The sequence below is a fragment of the Siphateles boraxobius genome, unplaced genomic scaffold (assembly GCF_051911475.1).
Source record: "Siphateles boraxobius isolate OS27281-9 unplaced genomic scaffold, OSU_SipBor_1 1, whole genome shotgun sequence".
NCBI classification, from domain to species: domain Eukaryota; kingdom Metazoa; phylum Chordata; class Actinopteri; order Cypriniformes; family Leuciscidae; genus Siphateles; species Siphateles boraxobius.
This window is the reverse complement of record NW_027508699.1, coordinates 7,860,887-7,888,158: the sequence shown is the minus strand read 5'-3', so window position 1 is coordinate 7,888,158 and position 27,272 is coordinate 7,860,887. Positions and strand designations below refer to the sequence as shown.

Sequence of the window (27,272 nt, the reverse complement as noted above, 5' to 3'; positions counted from 1 at the left end):
ATGAAAAGCGCAATATCATTTTTTTTTTAAATCATATCTATTAATAGTGTAGATGTTGATTTTTTTTTGGTGTGCTATGGCATATGCGAACTGTGATTATGAATAATGTTTCTTTAAAAAAAAAACTAATTGAGTCATAAACGTCCTTAAAAATGTGAGGTTAAACAAGTGATGAAAGAACCTAAATTTAGTGTATATGTAGTAATTTTAGATGAGAGTCACTCCACAGTTACTGTAGCTTGACACAAAGAACATCCATGGATCCAAAAGAGTCTTAGGTTTAAACGAGTTGTTCAAATGTTTTATTAATCACTTGCAGGCTTATAAAACTGAGAATCAGCACATAGCCTATGTAAAGCAATAAAACAATTATGCCCACAACAAAACTACTACTGCCATTACATTTCATTCTTCAGAAACTTTTTAAAAGATATGGATATATAGACAATCATGAAACTGCAAGTGATAGCAAAGACATTGTTGTTAGAATAATCTTTAATCTCCATTTTCATCTCTTCCACATTAAATGTTCGGGCAAATTTCATAGTTGTACATGAGTGTCTCTCTTTATCAGTCCATAAACATTATTTTCTAATTGCAACTCGATTCATATTGATGGCCATGATATGATGATAAACAGATGATACTGGTATCAAAAGGTAACCAATAAAACCAATTAGCTGAATAGTTTCAATTAAATCTCAGTTTGAAGAAGTTGAATACAATTTGATTGAAGTGAAATCCACACAAAGAAAAAAAAGAGAAAACAAAAAAAAGGAAAAGTATTTCAATCTTTAAAGCTTCATCATAATCTACAAGGCACAAACAAGTAATTGATACACTAGAAACAGAAGAAATATGAAAACCGAATACGAGAACAGGACAGACTCTTGTGACAGGATCTTACAGAGGTTTCTATAGTTTTGATCTCTGCTGTGATCCTCACCCACTCCACATTTGATTCATCCAAGGCAGAAGAAGGTAACAGCACTTGATTGTTCAATAGATTACATGACTCACAACAGATAACTAGTATGGTAGGAGTGTGTGAACATAGACGATTTGTACATCATCATGGGAAACACTGTTCCCGATAATTACATCCACACCACAGTGAAATATGAGGGGCACTGCCCTCGATATCAACACATCGGTAGGCAAAAACTACCATCATCTTCTTCGCATTATGGAAGGCACTGCTCCCGATAATTTTTCTGGATCAGGTAATAACACTGATTCAAAAGGAGGATGCCAGAGACTAATAGACACCAGTCATTTTCTTTCTATTTCTTTTTTTTTAAGAAATGCACTGTGGTAGTTTCTGGTCATAGCTTTTGAAGACAAGGTTATCTCCGTAGCAGATGCTGCTTTCACATTTCGACAGTATAACTGTCATAATTATGGAAGGCACTGCTCCCGATAATTATACATTTGTTAAAAAGGCGTTACAAAATGCTATTTATAGTGATCCCTGTCACTGATAAATAAAAAAACTAATAAATAGATATTTCAGAGCCACTTAGGAAAGCCTCCTTCTACTATTTGACAGAATTGATCTGAAATGCCCCTGAAAAGCGTATCCAACCAAAAAACTGGAAAAATACTGTGCTTTAGATGGGTGTTATCACAGGTAAGTTAGGTTACAAACATTAAAATGGCTGATTGTCCAACTGTAGCCTGTATAATAAACATCAACCTCTAAATCCAGACTGTTCAGGTATTACACCACATGTTCCTAAAATGATGAAAATAAACCAATAACACATTTCAAATTTGTGTAATCTAAACTAGATCTTAAAGGAACAATTCACCCACGAATAAAAATTTTAGATTATTGACCCTGATGTCATTCTAGCCCCTTATACATTTTGTTCTGTTCTTCACACATATTTTGGATAGATTCAAAAAGTTGAATTATAGTACACTTTTATGATATTTTATGGTGATCTTGTGTCAGTATTGAAGTTTGAAATCTCCAGTAATTTCGTGTAAAAGAGCAACCAGTACATTTTTCAAAATATCTTCATGCGTGTTTCACATAAGAGGTTTGGAAGGACATGAGGGTGAGTAAAGGATGACAGAATTGCTATTCTTGGGTCAACTGCTGCTTTAAATACTGAGGTAAACCTCGAATCATAAATTCACGTTAACAGAGCACCAATATCGTTTTCTCCTTTTTTGTCTTGAGTGGTGGTTCAGAGTTATCAAATAGTTAAAGAGGAGAGCTGAATCTGCTTGTCTAAATTTCATTATCCATATCCCAAACTTCCCCTGCCAACGCATTGGCACAGCCCTGGATGGTCCAGGTAGCGAGAGCAAACTGATTCCTGAATTGGTCGACGTCACCAGATTGGAGGTTTCCTCTAATAGCTTCGAGGTGATCCACCAGAGCTGCCAGTGTGTGCGAGCCAGAGCCCAGCACGATGTGCCGGAACGGAGTCTCCCGTGGTGACGCGTAAGGAGAGAGGAGACTGCCTTCCACCTTCACACAGACACACAGTGTTAACATCCACATGATAGGAACTTTTTTTAAATCTGTCTTTTTCATGTCACAACTGCTTGCTCTGCACTGTTTTTAAAACTGTAAATCCCTAGAATGCAAACGGTGACTTTTAAAAGATTTTTAAGGCTGGTATTATGTTGCTTTTAGCCTATTTCTATATCCTAGTGTACAAGTTGACAAAATTAATGCTCAGCAATTCATTTAAACTGGATCTAAAAATGTAGCAAAATTAGAGTAGGGTGTTCCTGCAATACTAGATGCTGCAGTTTCAGGACTGCATTTATGTGACCCTCTTTTTTTCCCGTATGTACTAGTAGTTTATACCATTTCATAGCACTTACTGTTCAAGTCTGTATTTGTATTAGACAGGAATGATTTAGTAGTTTAATGATGTAAATTTAATTACATATATTGTATATATATATATATATATATATATATATATATTAAGATATATTGTCCTAACCTACCCCTAAACACAACCACTGGTAAATCTCTTGAAATATTTAATCTAATTTGTTTCAATATGAGGCCCTATATTCTGGTTTAAATAACGTTTTGATGGAAAGACATACAGGGGACTTCCTTTTCATTAGTCACAGTTCAGTGTGGCGCTTCTCGTCTGGTGTGTGACGACTTAAAGTGCAGTTAACCGTAAAACTGTTTGCCCTAGAAACTAGTGTGTAATTTAGTATGTTAATAGATTAAAACAATATGAAAACAAATACCGGTTTACAATGTCAATTATTATTAACTATTTTTGCACAGCTAAAATAACTTGAGATGTCTGACACAGAAAGCCTTAAGTATTAAAACTTAAAATGCCCGCTCCCGCTCTTACTTTAAGGAAAAATAAATAAAATAAAATCTGTGGGTCTAGTCGGTTTATTTTAGGTTTATTGTAGGTCTCTTCTGTTGGAAACGGAAACCTCCGGTATTGCAGGAATATAGGATTGCAAAATTAATTTAAAATGTATCTTTTGTCTTCTGAGAAAGCAAAACAGAAATATTAATGACTTATCTTATCATCATATCCAAACTTTGTCCAATGATCGCGAGAATGACCCTCCTCCTAATACCACTATCAATAGCAGCAGGCCTTTGATGTATTCCATCCCAACTCTCTTTTACAATAAGAAAAATTTGTCAACTAGGGCTGTCAAATAACAATTTGAATTTAGAATATTCTTCAAAAAAAAAAATGTGTATGCAAAAACCGTGCACTCGAATTTTTGGTGTGTCAAGAGGTGCGCGATACATGATGATGACGTAACTGACGCGGTGTGTTTTTGTTAGCTTATCCAGTATACAACGCAGTGAGGCTGGGTTGTTAATTTGAAAAAATGACGGAAAAAGCCTACTTGCTGACGAATACCTTCTCAGTTGGTGGCAAAAATCGTGCGGTATGTATCCACATATTGCACAGCTGGCAAAGACATACTTGACCACGTTGACCGTCTGGTGTTTTGCGAACAATATGTGTAGTGAGTAGAAGTTGATTGCTTCTGATTGGCAGTTTGCTATTTTGTGTTCTGTTGAAGCGGGTTTCTCAGGTTACTGATGCTCTTACACAGTTTTATGCACTATTGTAACCCAGGGACGTGGGTTTGGGGGTTGGTACATGCGCTTTATGAGGCACACTGGCGCACATCTGCACACACACACAAGGACTCTCGCTCTCTCCCTCTCTGCTGCGCGCGCGCTACGCAGTTTGGAGCTTGCGAGCTTTAGATTCCTGGGCGATTTGAACTAATTTGCGGGCATCAAGGAGCCGTTATCAATATGCGGGAGACTCCCGGAGACTGATTGTTGTTCTTATTATCATTTAGGGGGGCTTAGGAACATTTTGGCGTAGCTTCAGCCCCACTAAAATAGGCCTAACGACATCCCTGTTGTAACCTAATTTTCTTTGCATGCATATTAAGGAGATTATATTGTATCTAAGAACAATTGTTACAAAATTTAATACACTTTAAAAAGTGAATGTCATTTAATTTCAATAAAAGATTGATGCTTGATTTGGTTTGCGTTTGCTTATTGCGCTCGGTTTTGCCCTCTTCTGGGTATAGGAGACAATACAGACTTTATACAACATTAAGTATTGCCCGAATTTATTTCTTAAATATTAGTAAAATTCTAAATTTAGCTTTTCCAGCCAGTTTGACAGCCCTAATGTCAACACAGGAAAGAATGAAATGGCTGGACGAGTGCCATGTTATTTACCCTCATAATGCGATTGTTGATGATGCGACACTGCTCCATGTCGTCAAGATCGCTGTTGCGGATGACGGAAACGAGGGCGCTGGCGGCACGATCGTACGACCCCTGAGCTGACAGAAGCCACTGCATCGTCAAAGTGGAAGGAAGGCGGCGAACCTTGACAAGTAAAATGCAAAAAGTGAATTAAAGCTGCTTTCTGTACTTTACAGATATTTACAGAGCCCTACAGGGACAAGGTGAAGAAAAAAAAAAAAAAGTAAGATGGGAGTAAATGCTTTTGTGTTCTCTTGCAAATGTTTTGCATTCCACTGAGAAACTTTGCGTTCCAAAAATTCTTTGCGAGCGAATGCAAAGTTTCTCAGGGGAACGCTGCGAAGGCAACACTTTTACGGGCAAATGCAAAAGCATTGAAATTTATTTTTACCTCCCATCTCATATTTTTTCCATCCCCATGTCCCTTTAGATCAGGGATGGGCAACTCCGGTCCACTGTCCTGCAGAGTTTAGCACCAACCCTAATTAAACACACCTGAACAAGCTAATCAATGTTTTCAGGATTACTAAAAAATAATTTGTCGTCAGGGTTGGAGCTAAACTCTGCAGGACAGTGGCCCTCGAGGACCGGAGTTGCCCATCCCTGCTTTAGATGCTCTGTAGATCTTCAACAGACATTAACCCCAAATTATTTTAGAGTAAACGCATGCAACCCCGTAGACTCACCATTTGACGTGATTCAATTTTAGCCCTGATCTGGGACACATAGTTGCGGATCACGCTGGTATACTTTGCCACGTTCAGCTTGAGCAGGTGGTCGTGTGCCAGCCGAAGAGTAACCAGCCCAGCCACCTCACCTGCTGTCTTGGCCAGTTTCAGAGTGGAAGAGGAAGTGTACCGGTCCAGACTTTGTTCGGTATCCTCAAAAGTGCCAAACGGGTATGACTTTGAACTCTGAAAATCATCAGGCAGATGTTTACTTCCTATCATCCATCAAGAAACTAACTGAACCTGAATGCATTTAACATCTTCAGTAAAAGCTGAATACTTACCGAAGTAAATCGAAAGGAAAGTGACGGGATGCCCGAGAAGCTCTGGAATGGATAAGCAGAGTGAGACAAACCCATAGGCTCCATTCTGTGAAGAAAGAAAAAGGTAGAACGTTTCTAACATTGTTGGTACTGGACTAGAACTATTAAACAATGTAATTCATTGAAATAAAGCTGAATAAAATAAAATGTTGCCTTAAAAAGTTACAAACTGCAGCTTTAAAACATGTATTTTATGAATCAATTTTCCAAACCGTGGCTTTGTCTTATCCTGAATCACCACAGTACACCTATAATAAGTGTTTATATTGGGACCATTTAAGACTGGTTCGGGTCGTACCGCTGTGGAGTAGCCCAGTACCTGCACGACTCGTTATAGACACAAACAGAGAGAAGTAGATCCGGCTACAATGTTCTTCCACAAGACGCATGCAGTTCTGTTTATTAACCGCTAGAGCGCCAAAAGTTACGGACTGCAGAATTAAGGGTGAAGTACTAAAATGTAATAGTTATATAAAAATCTTTAAAATTAACTAATTAAAAAAAAAGCACAGTACAAAATTACTACAACAAACTAAAAAATGGTTTAATTGAAAATATAAAGATAAAAGCTAATTTAAAATATTAAAGGGTTTGTATAATGCCCCTTTTTACAATATGTAAAATAAGTCTCTGTTGTCCCCAGAGTGTGTATGTGAAGTTTAAGCTCAAAATAAGATCATTTTGTACAGCATGTTAAAATTGTCCCTTTTTCAGGGTCAGTAAAAACGCATTGTTTCGCATGTCCCTTTAAATGCAAATGACCTGCACAGAGGGCGGAGTTTGTGTGTGTGTGTGTGTGTGTGTGTGTGTGTGTATTAACAGATCCGATTACTTCACTCAGACAAGCACTAAAATGTCAAACTGTTCTGCCTTTTATGTTTAAACTTTAAAGTTTAAAGTCGGACAGACTCAAGAAGTGACAACATGTAGAATGCAACAGGACATTTCTGTATGGTAAGTTGATGAATTTATGTCGCTGATGTGGAGTTAACTCTTCTATTAGCATATTCTGTCATGATAATCTATAAAATTGCTCGTGTGGGAACTGCTGTAAGATGCCTAGAGTGACATGCTATTGCATTTGTGTTATGTACTGTATTGCATGTGAAAATACGGATGCGACAGCTTGAGCTGAAACAAATGTGCTCTACTACAACAAGTCTTCCTCTTCTCAGCATGGACTGCGTGTTCCCGGGGGCGAGGTTTATGTAAATCTTAGGGTTGGTGATGTCACTAACCCGTGAGGAATGTCATGTAGTCCCTACCAGCTGTTTGCTGTAGTCCTTAAAAAACTTCTTTAACCCTTACTAGTCAACCCGGTTTACTAGTCAATTTCGGCAAGTGATGCATTAATGATGCATTCCAAAATAAAAAAAGTTTCTGCTCTGAATAGACACATAACACACATATATTTAGAAAGCCAACCCTAGAGAGTTTCCAGTTCAAGACTCATCATTAATCAGACTGTTATTATAAATATCTTCCTTTGCTTTGACCTTTGAGCGTCGTAACTTTGCAGATGTTTTTTATGCTAAAACAGCAACAATACTCTCTAACTAAAGTTAGAAAAGTAAAATCATAATCAACCACGCCTTTAACAATACTATATAGTATATAAATGATGTTCAAATTGTGGAGCATAAGCAGCACGGGACCAACTTACACAGACTTCTCCCAGTTGGATCCAGCAAACTCTTCGTACAAGGATTTGGTTGCATCAGCTGTAGATGAGACCTGCATGGGGAAGAAGTTCATTTTCTTTACAAGACAGATAAAACAGCTCAGGACAGGTTATAAGAGGAAAAATGGCAAACATTCAGCATTTGTGATTCTAGGGGCGTGCGATATATATTGTTTTAATGATATGTGATCTGAAATTATCGAGTATGTCCTTCACTTTAAAAAACGCTCAGAGAGCGCACGCATAAACTACGTGATCAGTCTAGTAGGTTAGACTAGTGCGCTTGTGCATTTAGATTTACTCTATTAAAATGCATTTTGAATCCCACCAAAACTCAAGATGTAAAAATGCCCCTGTATATATTTTATATTTATGTAATTTAATTTGGACACACGAAGAGTGCCACTTTCTCCAAATATCGGCACGATTACAAATGTGATATTGCTTTTATACAACATTCCAATAAACAAAAATTATTCATATTATGTGACTTACATTTTAGACACAATATTGCCCTTTTTCTATCCATTTCTCCTACGAAAATAGTTCAAAACAAAGACTAATAAACATTATTTATGCACTTGTACCTGCAGGTTAAATGCATTCATGTCACCTCTGAGCAGCATTAAACAGTCTGTGTATATCGTTAAAATCCCAGAAAATATTGAGATCTCATTTTTTGTCAATATCGCACACACCCCTTTGTGATACATTACCTGCTTCATAGTGCTCTCTAGTAAGTCATACAGCAGTGGACTGGCAGATGCTTTGAAAGAGTCAACACCTAAAGAGAATGGCAGATGATCAGCATCAACTCAAGAACAAACTTCAACTCTTCAAGAAATAACCCTTTACAAACCTGAAATAACTTCATCAAGGCTGATGTAAGAAAACGTTTTCATATTCAAGGAGGTCAGGTAGCCCTATGGGTACAAAAAACACAAAATACAAATTCACACTGTAAACTAAAAGTCTATGTTTGGAATTGCGTCCTAACATACTACAGTAGCAGGGCTGGCACCGCTCAGTCAAGATCAACGTGAAAATAGATTTTAAACGTGCCGGCGCGTTTTGCTGTTTTTTTTCCACATAGCAGCAACATAGACTTAAAATACTCCGTCATTTTTGGTCATATAAATAAAATCAATACATGATTATAAACTATAGAGGGTCTTCTTTTTTTGTGTACACTCACATTAGCATCAAAACCATGTGCTTTTGTAAAATGAAGAAAATAAACAGGGTGTGCTTTCTGCCTCTCTGTCTCCGTCAACTTTTTTTCTGGAGCACGTCTCTAAACTTAAACAAAGCTCAGCGAATACTGTTCACACAAGCATGAGCAATATATCTTTATAATCATTTAAGTTTGTACTTTTAAAATATCTAATTCAAAACTAAAATAAATATTCTCTGTTTATGTAATCTATAAAAAAGAGAGAGGTGTCAGCCGATCTCATTATCGTTCTCTCAGCTCATTATTCTGCTAATGTGACACGCCCACGGACCGCGCGCGCTATTCAGACGCAAATGATCTGAAGCAAAACATGCAAAGTGTCAACGCCCCTCAAACGCGATAACACAACAAATGTAATCATCAGATTAATGTACTGTTTCTTCTTGCGAGGCTGTGTGAGGAATAATCCTGGGACATTTACCTCAGAACATGTGCTGGTTTATTTTCATTTCGAGGAGCAACGGATCTAGCCGAGAAGTATGTTTTTTTTTTTTTATATTGTTCTAATCGCGATATCATAGTGTATGTAAACCGCAAACAGACTGTTTAAATATGAATCGCGTCTGTGAATGAATGAACTGAACAGTTTTTACCAAACCCTATTGCTATACTAAGATGGAAATTTATACTAAGTGAAAATCGACTGAAATAAGTTGAAATAACGTTAAAATGTCTTTGTATTAGCAACGTATTAGACTGCAAATTAATATTTATATGCCCTAATATAGGCTATCATAAAAACAACAAACGACATGCCTATGTTATAAACGAAATATGAAAGACAACATTTCGTTGACTAGTTTTGGATAGATTATTAACTGTTTACTGTAAACTAGACTACTGCCACATTGAATAAGCTTTTGTTCACCAATTTCTGCTCAAATGTTAAACATATTAGGCTATGTTTGTTTTGTCAAAAATAAAGTCATCAACTAGGATACTATTATAGTGTTTGTTCCAATGTAGGCTTTATTCAAACTAATGAATCCTTAACTTTGAAATATGTATGATAAAATGTATACTTTACTTTTTACAAAGAAATATTACATTTGAAATATTGTTATTTTAATTGTTGCTGTAATTGTAACCTTTTTAATAAAATAGCAAATAATATATTTACAAGGTAGATGTAAACAAAATCTTAAAAGGTCAATATAAGCCTTCTCTTCAAATTATTTGTATTGTGTTTTATTAGTGACAAATTTGGGGAGAGGATACATATCCAAAACTTTCTGAAAATACAGTATGAGAATTAACTACACAACTACTAGAAATGTTCACCTTGGATATTATACAATTTGCAAGCAAAAATACAAGTGGAAAAATACTATTTTTGTCTAGATGTTTCCAACTGTGAACCACTTTTGTAGTATATATATTTTTTTTTTCTTGTGTCCTTGTATTCTTTCTTGTGGCTCAGTGACACACCTGTGAAAAGCTCATTATGCAGGCTCATTAAGCAGGTCTTTTGTCTTCACAGGTGTGAATCAGACCATTATACATGAGTCACGCCCATTTCGCATATTGCCTTTCCAAACAAAAAGTGTTTTACTAAATTTAAATCAATGCATTGTTTTATGTGAATGATTCGGCAGGATGATTTTCAGATCATTTTGAAGCAAAAATCCTAGGCGAGAACATCCATTAGTCAAAAGTCTTGTGGACACATATTTAGTATGTTTTTTGTGGCCTTATTTCAGAGACTTTAAGTTTTAGTTTTTTCAATAACCATGCATAAACAATATTCTCTCAAAAATACAAATATGTACATATATCTTGCTCACATATTATGGTAGCCCTGTTTGTGCTATATAGAGTGAATTTACACCTTTGCCATTAACATGTTTATAAATAACTGAAAAAAGCACAAATGTCAGAGCATGTCAGAACACCTCCAGGACCCCAAAAACACCTTGGACCCCAGAGGGTTAATGATGAAATGACTATACAAACAGTCGATGAGCACCGGGTAATTCTAGGATCTTAGTTATTTGAAGTAGCCACCAGGGCGGTTCCCCAAAAACTAAATGTTCCCCAAGGCCATTTTTCTGGTTGTATACGCACCGCCAGTACGAACTCTGAAGTGCCGTAAGTCACGCTCGTTTAGTTCTTAGAACTAAAATCATTCCCAGTTCCTGTGGTGCGAACACGCCAAAAAGCGGGTACTTCCCCCAATAGTTCTAGGAACTAAAAGGTTCCTCCGAAGGGAAAGTTTAATTTTTTTAAATTTACATTTTTTTTTTTTTTAAAGGCTTAAAATGATATGCTTCTATCTGGGAATTATACTAGTATTTGGTTGTAGTAATTTAAAAAAAATGTGATTTAAGTTTGAAGAAATTAATGTAAATATGTATGGTTACTGGTTTGAGATTATTTGGTCACACAAACAACAAGGCCAATTTTGAACAGAACACAGTGAAAAATGCATTCATACCTCTAACCACTCTGTGGCCCCGACACTTCCAAATTCACCAGCACTCCAACTGCCAAACACTATGCTCCTCTTTGGCTTGAATCCATCTTGAAAAAAAGAAAGAAAGTTGCACTTATAATCAACAAGAATTATTGCAAATTAATAATTATCACTTTTACTTCATTATTGTGATTTGAAATAAATGTATGTCTTTAAAAAGAAATCACTACTTATTTGCAATGTACCATTCTGGATCATGTCTGTGATAGTTCTGGCCAACTCCACCAGTAAACTAGTGCCGACTGTGCTTCTGGCAAATCCAGGGCCCCATGCGTCCCGCTGAGCTCCTATCACCATATAACGATCTAAAGCAAAGGATGAAGACAAAAACCAAGCGATCAGGGTCTGGGTGTTATGTGGCTGACGGATGAACCCAGGCGCAGACAGTATGCAATCTCAAAACGTTTATTGTAGACAGAAAACAGGGAAAACAAAACCCACGAGGGGGTAAAACAAGGACAACTCTGACGAGGGAAGTAGTGATGTGTCCTCCCGTATCGAGACTTCGAAGCGTGTGTCGAGTAATCCGGGATGATTTCTGTGAAGCGCGTATCCAGGCTTGTGTCGGTGACGAATGTGGTGACGTTTGAAGCCTCGCGAGCCGCCTGTACCACGTGACTGCTTCAGGAAGTGGTTCGCGGTTTGGCGGTCTATTTGAAATATAAGGGCCAACAAAATGCAATGGATTCCCCCTCACATTTTGTGGACTTGGGACTTTACGAGTTTGTTAGCGATCTATTCAAGCTTCTTTTTTTTTGCGATGGAACCATGCGATGTCATTATAATCACACTGCACGTTTTACATTTATTGTCCACTTGATGGCACAATAGAGCAAATGAAGCACCATGAAGCTTCGGCACATGAATGAACCAATTGGATGGAACGCTTCAATGCTTTATGAAGCTTCATCTCGCCATCACTAGAGGGAAGACTAAACTAGACTAACACTTGACAAACTAGACTATAAACTAATAACAGAAACAGGATCAGGATCAGTAATACACTAGACAAAACTCTCAAAAGGTACTCACAGATAAGTTAGCAATGACTCACACAACGTATGACAAAGTCAAACAACGAACCGACACAGGACAGCATACACAAGGGGATTATAAAGGAAACACTAATGACAGGACAGGTGAAACTGACTAGACAATAATGACAAGACGAGGATAACAAGGGGGCGGGGTTACGTGACGAGACAACACAAGCACATGGCCCAAGCAAAAGGCCATGTGCTTGTACACAAAACATGGGTCTGTCATGATTCTGCCACCAGACCAGAGAAATCAAAAGACATGATGGCAGAATCATGACACTGGGACCAATTACTTGTTTGATGTGCTGTTTAAAGCCCAGTGTAACAGTATACAGTACCTGCATCCAAATATCCTTTAATGACTCCAAACACGTTGTGGATTTTTTTCTGAACAAGGACATTGTTCACTTCCACGGTAATATTGTCACCTTCATCGCCAAGCCTGGTATCCCAGAGCATCCGATCACTCCAGCCACCAGGTAAATCCCGACCGCCTAACTTACTGCGAACAAATGTGACAAATGCGTAAATAAAGGGAATAACAAAAAAACACATTAACAGAAAACTGATGAGAATGTGAGTGGTTCTGGCAGCCAGGATGCTAGAGTGATCTGGGTGGCTTCCAAGACATTGCTATGCAGTTGTTAAGATGTTCTGCGTTTTTTGGTGCATTGTCATGGGGTTGATAGATGGTTGCTAGGGTGTTCTGCGTGGTTGCTACCGTAGGTTGTTGCTGGCTCAAGTCAAAAGAGCCCAATTCCAAACCTTTATTATATTCCGGAGCCAGATTCACAAAACATTCATTAAAATAAAACTCTTAACTGCCATTTTATACTTATTCTCTAACTAAATAAAGTTAAGAATATTTTTGTATTTCCAAAAAGAATTTCATAAGAAATTTCATATTTATTTTTTTTAAAGAAAAGTTTAAATTCCTGAAAAGAATGTTCTTAAATTTATCATAAATAACCTCTGAAAGTTAGGATCACCTCTTAAATCCCCAAAGGTAAGACATTGAATACATTTTTAGGGTTGTTTAAAACATCAAGCATTACAATAAAACACTAGCTACATATTATTATTACAAAGGATGAGCACAATAACACAGAAGTGACAACATTGACTGATAATGTAATCAATGATTGCTTGTACACAAAACATGGGTCTGTCATGATTCTGCCACCAGACCAGAGAAATCAAAAGACATGATGGCAGAATCATGACACTGGGACCAATTAGATCATTAAACATGTGATATTTTTCAGAATTCGTAAATCAGTTAAAACTCAAAACCAAGGTCAAATAGGGAACTCGTTTATCATTTTATAATTCTGATTTAATCTTTGGCAAAGAAATTGCCAAACTGACTCTGTACAGAACCCTTTTACAAAGTCTTGATTTTGTTTGTGAATCCTAATAGAATAGGTTTTCATACTTGAATGTTCAAAAAACACTATTTTTCACATATTTTACATTGTTGCAGCATCTCTCCTATCAGTCTTTCAGTAACGCTCAGTTTAGTTCCCGTCTCTATGAAGCACCTTCTTCTGAAAAGCACGTGCTCTGATTTGTTGGCTGGATCAATGTGTTGTGATTGGTCAACCGCTTCGAGCGTGTTTCGGAAATGCCATGCCCCTTTCCATAACCTTGTTAAATCCGGGATGGAAAAAACAGCATCTATTGGACATGGTGACAACACGCTACTATCTCAACTCAACCAGGCCTCGCTCTTTTATTTTGCATTCCTTGGGCGGGAATTATTTAAACAAGGAATATTTTGACGTGTTCGTTCCCGGAAGAAAACTCCAGCACATCCCAGGAGTGGCCATCAGGAGAATCCCTGGTGGGCCGCTCATAAAAACTTTTTAATTTGTATGTGCAGTTTTAGCTGTGCACATTAATAAGTTTGATTCTAGAGCATTTGCTAAAAAGTTTCTTATTTATCTAGTTATATTAGTTTCTTATTTATCTGTATATCCCTGTCCAAGAGTTTTTTTATAGGGGGGGTTGATTGCTTGAAGGGGCTTGTCTCGGGAATTAAATCCCGAGCTGAAAATGGGTCCCACTCCGGCCCTAACTTCAGGAAGTTCAGAAACAGTGTTTACTGATATAGAAAATAACTCTCTTTGGAGTGCCTTTGTAACTTTGCAGACCCTTTTTATGCTCAAACAGCAACATTTCACACTAAAATGTTGAAAATGTAATTAAGCATAATAGGACTTATATAAGTATATAAGATTTGCCTGCTTTTTCATCCAACAGAAAACATCTTTCCTCAACAAGCTGCACAATTTTCATTTCAAACACTTAACTATCAGTGATAGTAATGAGTATATCAGTAACAGCAACAGACAGTGATAGTAAACGGCAAGAGAAATGTCACTTGCGGTCACAACTGCACCTCATGATCTCTGTAGCCTGCTTTACGGTGATAGTTTGGGCCGGAATGAGGGGCAAGCCAGAAGACTCAGTCGGGGGAAACTGTGTATGATTGAAGGAAGGGAATCCTGGAGTGTACGGATCCCCAGTGCCAAGATGGACCTTTGAAAAGAGCGTTTTGAAAGATCATGAATCAACTGTACATAAACTTTGAATAAAACAAATGATCTGATAAGAGAAAGGTTCCACAACTTACATGGCCAAAAAGAGCAGTGTCGTCATTAATTTCGTAGTTAACAGGATCTGGGTAAATTAGCACTGCACTAGCATTGAAGCTAGCAGCATTAGCCACCTGTAATAAGCAAAGGATTAATAAGTAAATATTAACAGTCTTAAAATATGAGTGAGTGAGAGCACCAACCTTTTCAGCGAAACTTAATAGTCCAGCTCTGATCAAGACAACCTTTCCATTCACATCAACATTCAGCTCTCGCAGGCGTCCGAAGTCCTCTGCTCGTCCATAATGGGCATACAGAGCGGCTCCCTACACAACAGAATCAGTCATAAATAATAAGAAAGTCTGAAACTACTGTGGTCAAAACAATTAATCACTAGGTGTGTAAGGATACCCTCATGTCACGATTCGATACACATCACGATACGATATTATTGCGATACTCCAAGACAAATGATAAAAGGTTAACAATAAATGTACTGTTGATTAAAATGTTAAATTTGATATTACATTGTGTGTAAATGAATGGGCTCGGACTTCGATATTGTTACACCCCTACTAGATATGTCTTACTGTTGCGTTTGTGTTTTAAAACATGTTTTAAGGGTTTCAAATCTTATAGAAGAGTGCATGCTAGACATACTCAAGAAAATTAACACTTCTCTCAGAGTTGAATATTTAACATGCACATTTTTTGAATTTTTTAACTTTTTAAGCCCTATTCGGACAGAACTAGTTTTCCAGGAGGACGTTAAAGAAATTTGTGTTTCACAAACATGCTTTAAATCCTGTACGAATCTGGAAGGTCTGTATATTTCCTCACACAAACTGAAGATCAAATTTCCTACTGTTTTTCGGCAAACTCAACGGTCCTAATCTAATCCCATCCGAATGTGAATGTCTGCGATTGCCAATGTTGTATTATTTATACGAACTCTTCTCCTCATGTGTTTTTGAAATATCTGAGCTACCGTTGTGCATTAATCTTCAGCATGCTTTCATTTCATTTCAACATAGATGGTATCCAATGCAACATTTTTATTATAAAATAAAGGATAGAGCCAAATCGTGGAAACTGTGAAAACTGCCCATTTTAATGTCAGATAAGAGTAAGATACTAGACTAGATTTCACTGTTCACTTATGTGGGTTTAATTATAAACAGACACTTGGGCATGGGCATGAGTCCGAAGTATCAAATTACCTTCATAAAGGGCCTTACAGGTGTTAAGTGTGTCCCCGGCTCAAAAGGACATTTATGTAATATGTAGGGTGATATTGCCACAGCCATATCACCCTGTAGCCCAAGACTCGTTGCCCACTGAGGCTATGCTTAGTGGGTTGAGCCTGGTTAGTACCTGGGTGGGAGACTCCTTGGAAAACCAACCTCAATGTCCTGGCCAAGTTCCCTCCACTGGCCCTTATATCAATCATGGCCTCCTAATAATCTCCTCCATTGAATTGGCTCTATCACTCTCTCTCCTCTCCACCTATATCTGGTGTGTGGTGAGCGCACAGTTGCTGCACACTGGTGGGGGTTGAGGAGAGACCCTGACATGATTGTAAAGCGCTCCGGGTGTGCAGTAGTACATATGAAAACGCTATATAAATGCCTCATTCATTCATGTAATGCACTCAACCACAGCACATGATCTTCTGTAACGGCCACATCTAGTAAACAGACACTCCCACACGGAGTAACGAGGAGATGTTAGTCCCGTCCGAATTGGTACATGAAATCCCAGATGTTAAGTGATAAGAATTGTAACTCAAACGTCGCTTAGAAAGCTAGTCCTGTCCGAACAGAGCTTTAGTGCTGTTTTAGCGAAAACAATTTGCATACGCTCAGATGTAATCCAGCATGGCTTCAAGAAACTAGGAATATTGCACAAGTTGTATAAATTACTTTTATGTAAAGTAAGAAGTTTTATGGTGCTCTTTTGTCAGTTGGTTGTCAACATAAATCAGACATGCAAACTCCTCAGAGTAAAAAAGGTGACAGTGTCGCGCGGGGGGGGGGGAGATGGGGGGGGTTTAATTTTTGAGATTTTAATATCCAAATGACACATTTCTGAGCGCTTTATTAAACAGAAATTTGCTGTTGTTAGCCTAAAACAACATGCTCGCCAGATTGTTTATCTAAATAGCCCTATGTTTTTAGAAATTACTGTTGACCAGGTTTTAGGTTTTTTGTCATTTCCTTGATTTAATTTTTTTAATTATTTTTTTAAATTAAAACTAACAACATAAAGTATGATATTTTTTTTACTTTGGGCAATTCTGTAGCTATAATTGACTTAGGAGCATATAAAACAAAACAGCTCCTTGGAAAAAATGAAATGTAATATAGTAGTTATAAACAAAGGTTATTTTAGTTCAGATTAGTTTGAGGGCAGCAATTGTATTCATAATGTCAAAATAAAACCGACGTCATGTTACTTGAAGGCATTATAGCCTACTATTCCTGCCAACTTCCATGGTTGCAGTTCCGCTTGCATTACGTTTGCCATTTCATGTTGTGGGCAATGTTGTGGTGGCTCCGGCGGATTATGAGCGCCCTTACCACGCGCAACGCGCCTACATTTTAAATAACAAAATTTTGGTCGGCAGGAAAAATGGCCTACAATAAAAAAAAAAAACTCTCCGGTTCTACACGATTCATGTAAATGACCCAATTGACCAAGAAAACGCTGTTTGTCACCGAAAAGCGACAAGTTTGCAGGTGTGATAAATGAACATTAAAAACTAACCTCCACTGTTGCAACTGCACTGTATGCCAAATATCCCTCGGTTTTTCCCACAGCGTTGCCACGAAACAGCACTTTATTTGAGGTACCACGATCTTGGACTTTCACATAGTGCTCGTCGGTCCAGGGGGTCATTCCAAACGTTCGGAATTTTCCCATGATTTTATTAGCAAGCGCCTCATCGCCTGAGCTTCCCGCCTGGTGACTGACACTAGAGAATTCCCTGCAAGAGGGTGAAAGAGAAACAGAAAGACCAAACAAAGCATGTTTAACTTTGAGTACCTGCTCATCTTACCATATGGACAAAGCAAAAGAGCAGTTGTGTGTATTTACTTGAGGTTGCTCTTGATGTTGTCGGTTGTCAGTTTCTTTTTCAGCAATGTCCTGAGATCACTCCAGTCCAACGAATAAACCGGTTGTTCTCTCACTGGGGTAGTCTCACTAAAGACCGGACAATCTGACTTGATTTCATTCTTGACTGTGCTTCTATTAGATAGGTAACCAATAAGGTATCCTGAAAGACGAAAACATTAACTAACCATTTTTGAGCATAAAAATGAGTTTAGCATTCTTACAAAAAAACATTTGACCACAGAATTCTACGACTGACCAATCAGAATGAAGTATTCAAGAGGGCCACGAAATAAGCTTGAAACTACACCGGCACATCGGCTTACCAATAATGAAGAGGAACAGAATGGCAGTGACAAATCCACAGACGGTTTTGGGAGAACGCTGGTTCAGCTTGCTTGGGTAATATGGACGATTATGTTGGTTTATGCTGTCCCCAACACCGTTAGCCTCCACTTCATCATCCATGTCAGACGAGAGCTTCATTTCCACATGGCTGTTGTCCCCCTCCATGTTCTGGGTCAGGTTAAAGCGAGTATAGGAGCGCGGCTCCCCATTGAACTGGGAAAATACAGTTGCAAGACACCAAGATGAAACACTGTCCTAGTTTCTCATAGATATTTTGAAGAATGTCAGTAACTAAACAGTTGATGGAACCCATTGACTTCCATAGTATTTTTTTCCTACTATGAAAGTCAATGGTGTCCATCAACTGTCTGGTTACCGACATTCTTCAAAATATCTAATGTGTTCAGCAGAAAGAAATTCATACAGGTTTGAAACAACTTAAAGGGAATGAATTATGACAGATTTTTATGACAATGAATGAAGTTTGAGCGTTTTCAGCATAAGAGGTAAAAGTGATATCAGGAACATTAAGGAGGTTTCAGCTGAAGTTCCTAAAATCTGTTTGATTAAAGAGAGACATTTAAATATGAGTGACCACAGACCTCATGCTTTATTTTAAAGAAACTGTGATTTATTTGTTCTCTCTCTCTAATGGTAAATGATTGGTTCAGTTAACTCAGTTATAATGCCATGGCAAAATAAATTTGTATGAGAAGATTGTCTTACAATTTTTGAAATTGTTGTCCTGGCTTGATCCATCGTGACCTCAAATAACTGCTGCAAGAGAATGAGAAATGTTCAGTGGAACACAGAAAAAAAGAAAAAAAAAAATCACACACTGATCACGGTGTAGGAGATAAACCTATCATAAAACAAAGATAGATTCCTTATGTCAACAATAACAGATATTATAACTTAATGTTGGTGAAGGTGCACTACACAATGTTTTGTTCATGTTTCTCTGGCTGATATGACAGTGGTCATGAACTTTGTCCTTAAATTAAATTAAATTAAAAAAAAATGTTTGAAGATTCTTACAAATGTTCTTTTGTTAATGAAAAAAATAACAGCATACGGATTTAGAACTAAATCTTGATAGTTGCTGATACAGCTGCCACACATACAATGTTATAAAATTACATTTAAAAAAAACGAGTTGATTTTATTTCTGTAGAGTGCAACGGTCAGGTTCTGGAAGTAAAAACTTTAAAGATGGCCACTACAAGGTTGTTAATCGATGCTATTTGCTTCTGTTGAAGCCGTAATCCTGCATTATTTCCGCTTATAGTTTTCAACAGCAGGATTCATGGTGAAAAACTACATTTCTCATGATGCTGTACAAAAAAACAACACCAATCACTATTAATCCGACTATGCCGTTCGCAATGCGTCATGCTACTGAAAAGTGATTTAGTACACGTCTTGTACATTTGTATTTTTTCCCCCATTTTCAACAACTTTTTTGCCTTATTTCAAAGTTTGTAGCATTCTGATTCACCTCATAGCGGATGGGCTTGTTTAATGGATTATAACACTTTAACAAAGGCTTTTTATTAAATATCTGAGAGAAATTAATGGAAAAAAAATACTTCAGGAACTGGTTAGTTTGCTGAAAAAGGGGGCGGACGCACTATTGCTTTTTCTCTCTTTATTTCGGGTACATGATTCATAAATTTCATTTGGCAATAAAATAAAATTAGCTATGCTTCACTACTGATGCACAGAAGTATAATTATTTTATTTAATAATTATATATGCATAATCATTATTGCTAATATTGTGATAGTTTCTCTCCATTTTACATCGAGTTGAAAGTTTTATGTGTATTAATGATAAAAATAACTTTTTTGCTTGAACTATCCCTTTAACATAGTCTGGTAGAGTGATATTTTTTTTTTTAATTACAAATATCCCATATTCATAGTATAAGAACTGGGAAAGTGTTGTTTAAAACACCTTTAGATTAAATCTAGCCCGTCACGCCACTGGAAACTGCTAGAAATTTCACATCAACCCTTAATCTTTTTATAAAGAGTATAATATATAAATATTATTGCATGTTTATAAAATGTATTCATTATAAAATTTAACAAGCAGGAATATGGAATAAGAGACATCTAAAAGACTGGATCTGTTTTTTCAGTGGTTGAATGTTACAAGAAATATGATAACCCAAAGCACAAAAGACAGATACTGCAAGCAGTTTCATTCAGCAAACAGAGAAGAAAAGTCTAACAATTAATTTGTTCTGAAATAACTAAAGACATAGAAAAAAGTAACACTGAAGAATTGTGCCAAATGCACCGTGAGACACATGCATGCTAGAGATAGGAAAAAGCATTAGGGCTACACCCTACCAGGAAAGAACATGTCGTGAACACAATCAGATCAAACCAATCCTCACGTCCGTTGGGGCAAGCCTGACGTTTAACCTCATACTGTCTTTTCCTCGGAAATTACACAGAAGTCTGGTGTGCCCTTTCAGGACGGCCCACTAATCCTCATACCTCGTCAATGGGTGCGTTAGCCCTCGTGCTTAACTATACGGAACTTTTATCAATCAAGGCTAAAACCATTGAAAACAAAACAATAACAATCACACTAGCAGAGAAACTAAAACAAAGTTCAGAGACTGTCTGTTACAGTCAGTCATGTTCAAGGACAAGCCAGTCAAATGTTCTTTTATGAAAAAAATAAAAATAATAATAACTCTCCATGAGCGGCTTCTCTGGCCAAAAAACCTCAATGGTTTTGTAAAGTGTGCTGTTGGTTTAATCCATTCATGCAATACACCAAGCTACTGTTTCATGTGACTCTGTTTCACCGCCACTTGAATCATATTTTTTAAGAAGTAAATGGATGAATTAGTCTAAACTTGTGTCGTTTACTCACATTTTAAAATAACCTCTCTAGACGCATACGTCAATAATGCATAACTGTACTTTTCTGGCCCCACAGATTAACGTCAAACTATTTTAGATCACGATCTAAGTTTTCCAAGAATGTGCAGACATTGTTGATTAATCTTTCCAGAAATGGCAGAGAGGATTAAACTGTAGCGAAATCATGTGATGGTCACAATGTGTAAAATCACTGTACAGTCGAATAATGTTTTGTTGGGTAACCTAAAAATATGCTTCAGTAATTTCTAAATGAACTAAAAGTTGACATAAAAAAACGATTTAATATTTGTGCATCAACTCTAAAATTAGCTCCATGAGGTAACGACTGCATATTTTCCCTTTTTTTCTCATAAAATGTTATTACCACAAAACTCTATTTGCAAATATGACTCCCTGCAATGTAAATATTGTGCCTTTCAAGCTAGAGGAGATCATTTAGATGAAGAGAGACACAGGGAAGGACAAATGCTCAGAGCTGACCTGAAGAAAATGTCACATCCACCTGCCACCAAATCACAATGGAAAAATACAAATTAGTTAAACTCCTAAAAAAATGGAAATCGAACTTTCAAACACTAGTAAAATAATTTAATATTACAATTATTTATATTAAAACTGAATACATATTTATACGGCCATTTAAAAATATCACCGAAAAGCCAGCTTTGTCGTTAAACTAATTTTCCACGTAAATCAATGTCCTATCATTTGACAGGATCTGTGTGAAGGTCAGTAACGTTAGGGTTTGCAGAGCACGTGCATGAACTCTGTAGGAAACGTCTAGTCCGCACCTGCTCTGTAGACAAGCATTTACAGTAGTCTCCACACGAATTAAAAGCGATTAGTTAGATTATCATTCTAATCATTTCACTTGTTAATTCAATATTATGCGAAATATTAGTTAATGTCAATGGTTCAAAAAAGCTATGCACCCCTATTCCTGCACCGTTACAGTAGGCTAGAAATGGTCGGTAACATTCAGAAGACAACGCATTTCTATTAGAAGACCATAAGTCTTACCAATACTCTCGAGCTCCTGTCTTACTGAAGGTAAAGTCACTACCACCTCTGCGAGCGAGCGACACACATGCACTTAATAACCTTGGGTTGGAGACCCTGCAGGACGTTCATATTGCAGGAGGCGGGTGCCTTTGCTGGTGTCACTTCCGGGATTCTATGGGAATAATTTTTCAGTAGGTTCAAGAACAGACGAAGATTTAGGCTTTTTTTTTATTTTTATTTTTTACACTATATCTTCAAATTCAGTCTAATCTCTAATTGCCATTTATATTCTAGGAGTATCCAGTAGGCTAAAAAATATGGTCATATGCTACTGAATAATTAGCTACATAAGAACTGAGTAGATAATACTAATTAGCATATATTTAATATTAATTCTGTTGATCTGCTTATTATGCATAGCGTTTTTAATTAATTATAATAACTTGTACAATGTGTCACAGATAAGTGTAAGCACTTTATTTATCTTCTCCCTGAATAAGGAATGTTTGCATGTTTAGCCTATTCTTGTTTTTGTAAGTAATGAAAAGATTGCTTTATTTTTCATAGTGTCTGCTCAGCAGACTCACACGCCAACATCTGCAACTGTGCAGGAAGAAGAAGAAGAAGATTTGGGCCAAAGTAATCTAACCTGGGAGACATTTTCCAGGAGGAGCTCAGGAAAAGTAAAGGACACAACCAATGTGGGTTTTCGTCAAAATTCAGCAGCACCTGTGAAAATACAGTGAGTAATACGGTAAAAACTCAGATTTAGTTTTAACTGTGCATGTGTGCAAATGTTGGAGACGCTTCATTCTCTGAACGCTGAAGCACATTTAAGCAACTGTATGTTGCTTTGATTACATGTGGTGTGTGTTCAGGAACACATCAGAAAACATGGCTGATGTTGTCATGTTTATCCAAATATGAAATGATACAACTTCATCAATTAGCAACAAGCCAAGTCGCCTTCATTTATATAGCTAGAGTTTTATCAATGCAGATAGTTTCAAAGCAGCTTTACAGCAATAAGCAGGAAGTTCAATGATGCAAACAGAATTAAATTCTGCTTTAATGCAGCTCTAAAAAGAAAATAGTGTCATTATTCAGCTGAAATCAGTTCAGTGTTGATTCAGTTCTGTTTAACAACTGTGGAAAGTTCATAAATTATGGAATAAGTTCAATTTATCTAAAAAGCAGAGAAAACAGTGATGTCATCATCCAGTTCAGATTTAGTTCTCATCTGATCAGATCAAAATCAAATCATAATATTGCTGAATATTGAAGGGGCAGTTCACCAAAAAATGAAAATACTGTGCTCATTTACTGACCCTCAAGTTGCTTCAAACCTGTATGAATCTCTTTCTTCTTTTAAACACAAAAGAAGATATTTTGAAGAATGTTTTTAATCAACAGTTCATGGACCCCATTGACTTCCAAAGTATTTTTTTCCATACTATGGAAGTCAATGGGGTCCATCAACTGTTTGGTTACTGACATTCATCAAAATATCTTATTTTGTGTTCAGCAGAAGAAAGAGATTCATTCAGGTTTGAAACAACTTGAGGGGCAGTAAATGAGGACAGTATTTTCATTTTTGGGTGAATTATCTCTTTAAGTGTCCTCCATCAGGTGACAGAATGTAGAAGAAAACCGTGAGAGAAAACAGGCTCAGATGTTCCTCTCCGGCCAAACGTACAAACACAATGTGATTACAACTCCAGCCTGCATCACAGGTCTTACTCCAGATTGATATCATTCAGAATATTTCATCCAGTTCCTTCTGCTTGATGATCGGGGTTCATTACGCCAGAATTTGGTGGAAGGGGAGTTGAAGCTGGCTATAAGGTCTGTACACAGAACCAAATTTCACAAGAGCAACATGTTTCTGGATCAACATCTTTGTGATCCTGGAACAACATTCCAATCAATCAATCAGATTTGAGGGACAAGTTTACAGTTTATGTCAAGTTTAGGCTCTAAACCAGGGTTTGGTGTTTCTACATCAGTGTCATTCACCCATTATTTCTCTCTGATTTTAGTGATACCTTATGGTTAGGGTTAGGTTTAGGGGTAGTTAGGACTAAATCTTTGTGGTTGTTTGAGATACAGGTCTACCATCTGGTCTGGATACGGACCGGAGCCGGCTGCTCACACTTTTCCAAGTTCATACTGCTCATAAAAACAAATCACTTTTTAGCCGAAACAACTTACGACAGGGACAGTCACCACGATGTTATGTTAAGGGCACAATGATAAAGTGTGTGTGTGTGTGTGGATAGCAATAATAACCGTTTCTTGATTATTGTTTAGTGCGACTTATGTTTCATAAGCATCTTTTACCCACTATTATGTTGCTAGTATTAAGGAAACCCCATTTTTCCAAGACACCAAAACAGTTTTCTTCACGATCTCTCTGACACGATGGGTGGTCTCTGATTTATGCCTCTATAATGAACTCTTACCGAGGCTCAGAGCGAATCCTGCACCTCTGCTGCTGGGCTGAGCCATTTCTTACAACCTTTATAAACATCCCAAGTACGATAACTTTTTCTTTGATGATCATCCACTGGAAAGGCATTTTGTAATGTACTTTTTCAGTGCAATTAAGGGGGTAACAAATGTTCTGTGAGCTTTATTTCTATGCAAGTCTCCACAGAACAAGAAGACAATGAAATGTTATTTATGTCTTCACTAAAGCTTCATTAACATGGTCTTTTTCTTGTGCCCAGACTCTGAATTAGTTTCAGTAAATCAGTCTTCATGAACTGTCCTGCTGTTCAACTGCAAGCTGATTTGCTTTTCTCATTTATTTCCCAAGAAATCAAATTCATGTCCACACAAGTACTTCTAAAATTCTCCGGTTGCACACTGTAATTCTTCATTCTAGCGAGAACAGTACAATGTTTGCTGTTAGACAAACCCCCCCCCCCCCCCCCCGCAGTCATCTCTGTTTGATAGTAAATATTGCTGCATGGTATGTGCGAGTCCCGAGACGGATATCATGAACCAGCCAGAGAAACTCATAACAGTGTTTCGCCCTCACCCACCTGTGCAACGTTCACACACTGATCGCATAAACACCTGCCCACAAATCCTGGATCTGCAGAGCAACACAAACGGCTTTCGTTCTCCCCCTGGGAACATCTGCGTGTCCTGACAACAAACATCAATTATGAGGAAGTATCTATTTTCAATGCTTTGCCATTTAAACCCAACATTTGAACCAATATCTTGTCAGATAATAGGGGAGAAATCAATATAATATAATATAATACACAAGATCTTGACTTAAAAAATGGATGCACCTCTTGATGAAAATAAAATCACAACATTTGGTGCATACATTTTTGGTCCAGATCTTGTATTGCCAATGCAAGAGTCCAGCACTCTGTAAAGTCTCCTCCAGCACATCCCAAAGACTTTCAGTGAATTTAAGCTCTGGTGCCAATTCATGTGTGAAAATGATTCTTCATGCTCCTCCCAACCATTCTTTCAAAATCTGAGCCTGATGAATCATTTAACTTCGTTTTGGAAAATAGGGTGGAAATCCCCCTTTAGGTGATTCTTATGTTCTTATGGGAGGGGGGGGGGTCATTTGGGTGGGGGAGTTTTTTTTTACAATTTCTTAAAAATAGGTTAGCTAAATGTTTGCTCACTCATTGTATTAATGTATTTCCCTTATTCCCTTATTTCCCCTTTTGTTTGTTATTTTGGCTTTAACCCCACCCTGAAGCATGAAGCACTTATAATAGTTTATATTTGAGTTATTTTTTGCTGTTATCAACCTTATTCTTAACTACTGTATAAAGTAAAAACTTGAAGGGTAACCCTGTGTGTGTGTGTGTGTGTGTGTGTGTGTGTGTGTGTGTGTGTGTGTGTGTGTGTGTGTGTGTGTGTGTGTGTGTGTGTGTGTGTGTGTGTGTGTGTGTGTGTGTGTGTGTGTGTGTGTGTGTGTGTGTGTGTGGACTAAAAATGCAGGGAAAATTGGCATGTCTTGACTTTGCTGACCATTCTACCTCTCATTCTATGTACAGAAATGCTGCAATAGGGGCGGATATTCTTTACTTCACTGTCAAGGCCAGACTACTGGTGTTACCAACCAGATACAACCTAGCATTATGGTACCCTGAAAATTACTACCCACATTGCATAATGCATTCCAACTCTGATCACCTTGAATCAGTTGCCCATATTGTAAATGGGTGTAATATGTACAAACATCGATTGCTCCTGTCTGCCTAGCTGCCGGCTGTGTTTTGTTTGCTTCGAGGCTGTAAGCTCCGTCTAAGCCTCGTATTAGCTTTGTATTTCTTTCAGTTTTGAACCATCATTTGCTACCATTTCTAGTTGTTTATACTACTAAATACATCTTAGACAACATCTCAGATTAACCTGACATCGCTAGCTTCCGTTATTGTTAGCACAACACGCTAGTAACTCGCTAGCCTGTTAACGCGCCACCCGTGCGCTCAGTTATTTATTTATTTTTAAATTACCGAGGTGAGTAAGAATCAGTCAACAAACACGGTGAGTAAAGTCTTGTCCTGTTATTGTCACCTGCACTTCATGTTACATGTTTAGCATAGCCTTCCCCGTCGGCAATATAGGGTTCATATGTGATAAATGCAAGGAGACAGTCAGGCTGACGGAGAAGAGTTCAGAATTAGAAACACGCATCCAAACTTTAATTGAGGATAGTAGGTGTGCTAAAGCTTTAGATACTATTTTGGATGCGCCTAGCATAGTGAACCCTTTACATGATTCGGTTCCGGCTGAATTATTGCCTGTGCAGCAAGGCAAATGGGTGACGGTGAGGGATCGCTCTAGTCGCGGATCAAAAAACCACTCTTCCGTTCCGATTACCATAACAAATCGATTTGCCCCGCTCAGTGAAACACCCACTGAGAATTCTGTTGATTGTGCCCTGGTAATTGGTAATTCGATCACACGGAACGTGAAAATAGGGACACCAGCCAACATAGTCACATGTTTGCCGGGAGCCAGAGCGCATGACATCAAAGCAAATTTAAAAGTGCTGGCTAATGTTAATCGTAAATTCTCTAAGATTGTTAT

The 27,272-nt window shown here is 37.5% G+C and overlaps 1 protein-coding gene across 2 annotated transcripts; it reads right to left on the bottom strand.

Moving 5' to 3' along the window:
- Positions 1–279: 279 nt before the first annotated feature.
- Positions 280–22,522, bottom strand: tfr1a (transferrin receptor 1a). 2 transcript variants are annotated; one of them, XM_077197526.1, is made up of 18 exons: positions 22,218–22,522; positions 19,021–19,071; positions 18,273–18,507; positions 17,929–18,109; positions 17,599–17,818; positions 15,036–15,158; positions 14,871–14,966; positions 14,637–14,776; positions 12,574–12,737; positions 11,381–11,500; positions 11,157–11,242; positions 8,348–8,411; positions 8,205–8,272; positions 7,471–7,541; positions 5,769–5,853; positions 5,443–5,670; positions 4,727–4,879; positions 280–2,482 (listed from the first exon to the last, which is right to left on the bottom strand). In XM_077197526.1, exons 2-18 carry the CDS (start codon positions 19,051–19,053, stop codon positions 2,240–2,242), a joined length of 2,310 nt encoding a protein of 769 aa, XP_077053641.1. In that variant the 5' UTR covers positions 19,054–19,071; positions 22,218–22,522; the 3' UTR covers positions 280–2,239. The 2 variants fall into 2 exon arrangements, with proteins under 2 accessions (XP_077053641.1, XP_077053650.1); XM_077197535.1 differs by lacking the exon at positions 22,218–22,522 and adding an exon at positions 20,652–20,768.
- Positions 22,523–27,272: the final 4,750 nt, after the last annotated feature.

What these genes read in the sequence shown, in the direction of transcription:
- tfr1a (XM_077197526.1), bottom strand. Translation starts at nt 19,053, where the DNA reads ATGGATCAAGCCAGGACAACAATTTCAAAAATT. An exon ending in CAGGCTACAGAGATCATGAG is followed by an intron (nt 12,738 to 14,636) that starts GTGCAGTTGTGA and finishes ATTTGTTCGCAG; the next exon opens with TAAGTTAGGCGGTCGGGATT. An exon ending in TCCAACTGGGAGAAGTCTGT is followed by an intron (nt 5,854 to 7,470) that starts GTAAGTTGGTCC and finishes CTTTCTTCACAG; the next exon opens with AATGGAGCCTATGGGTTTGT.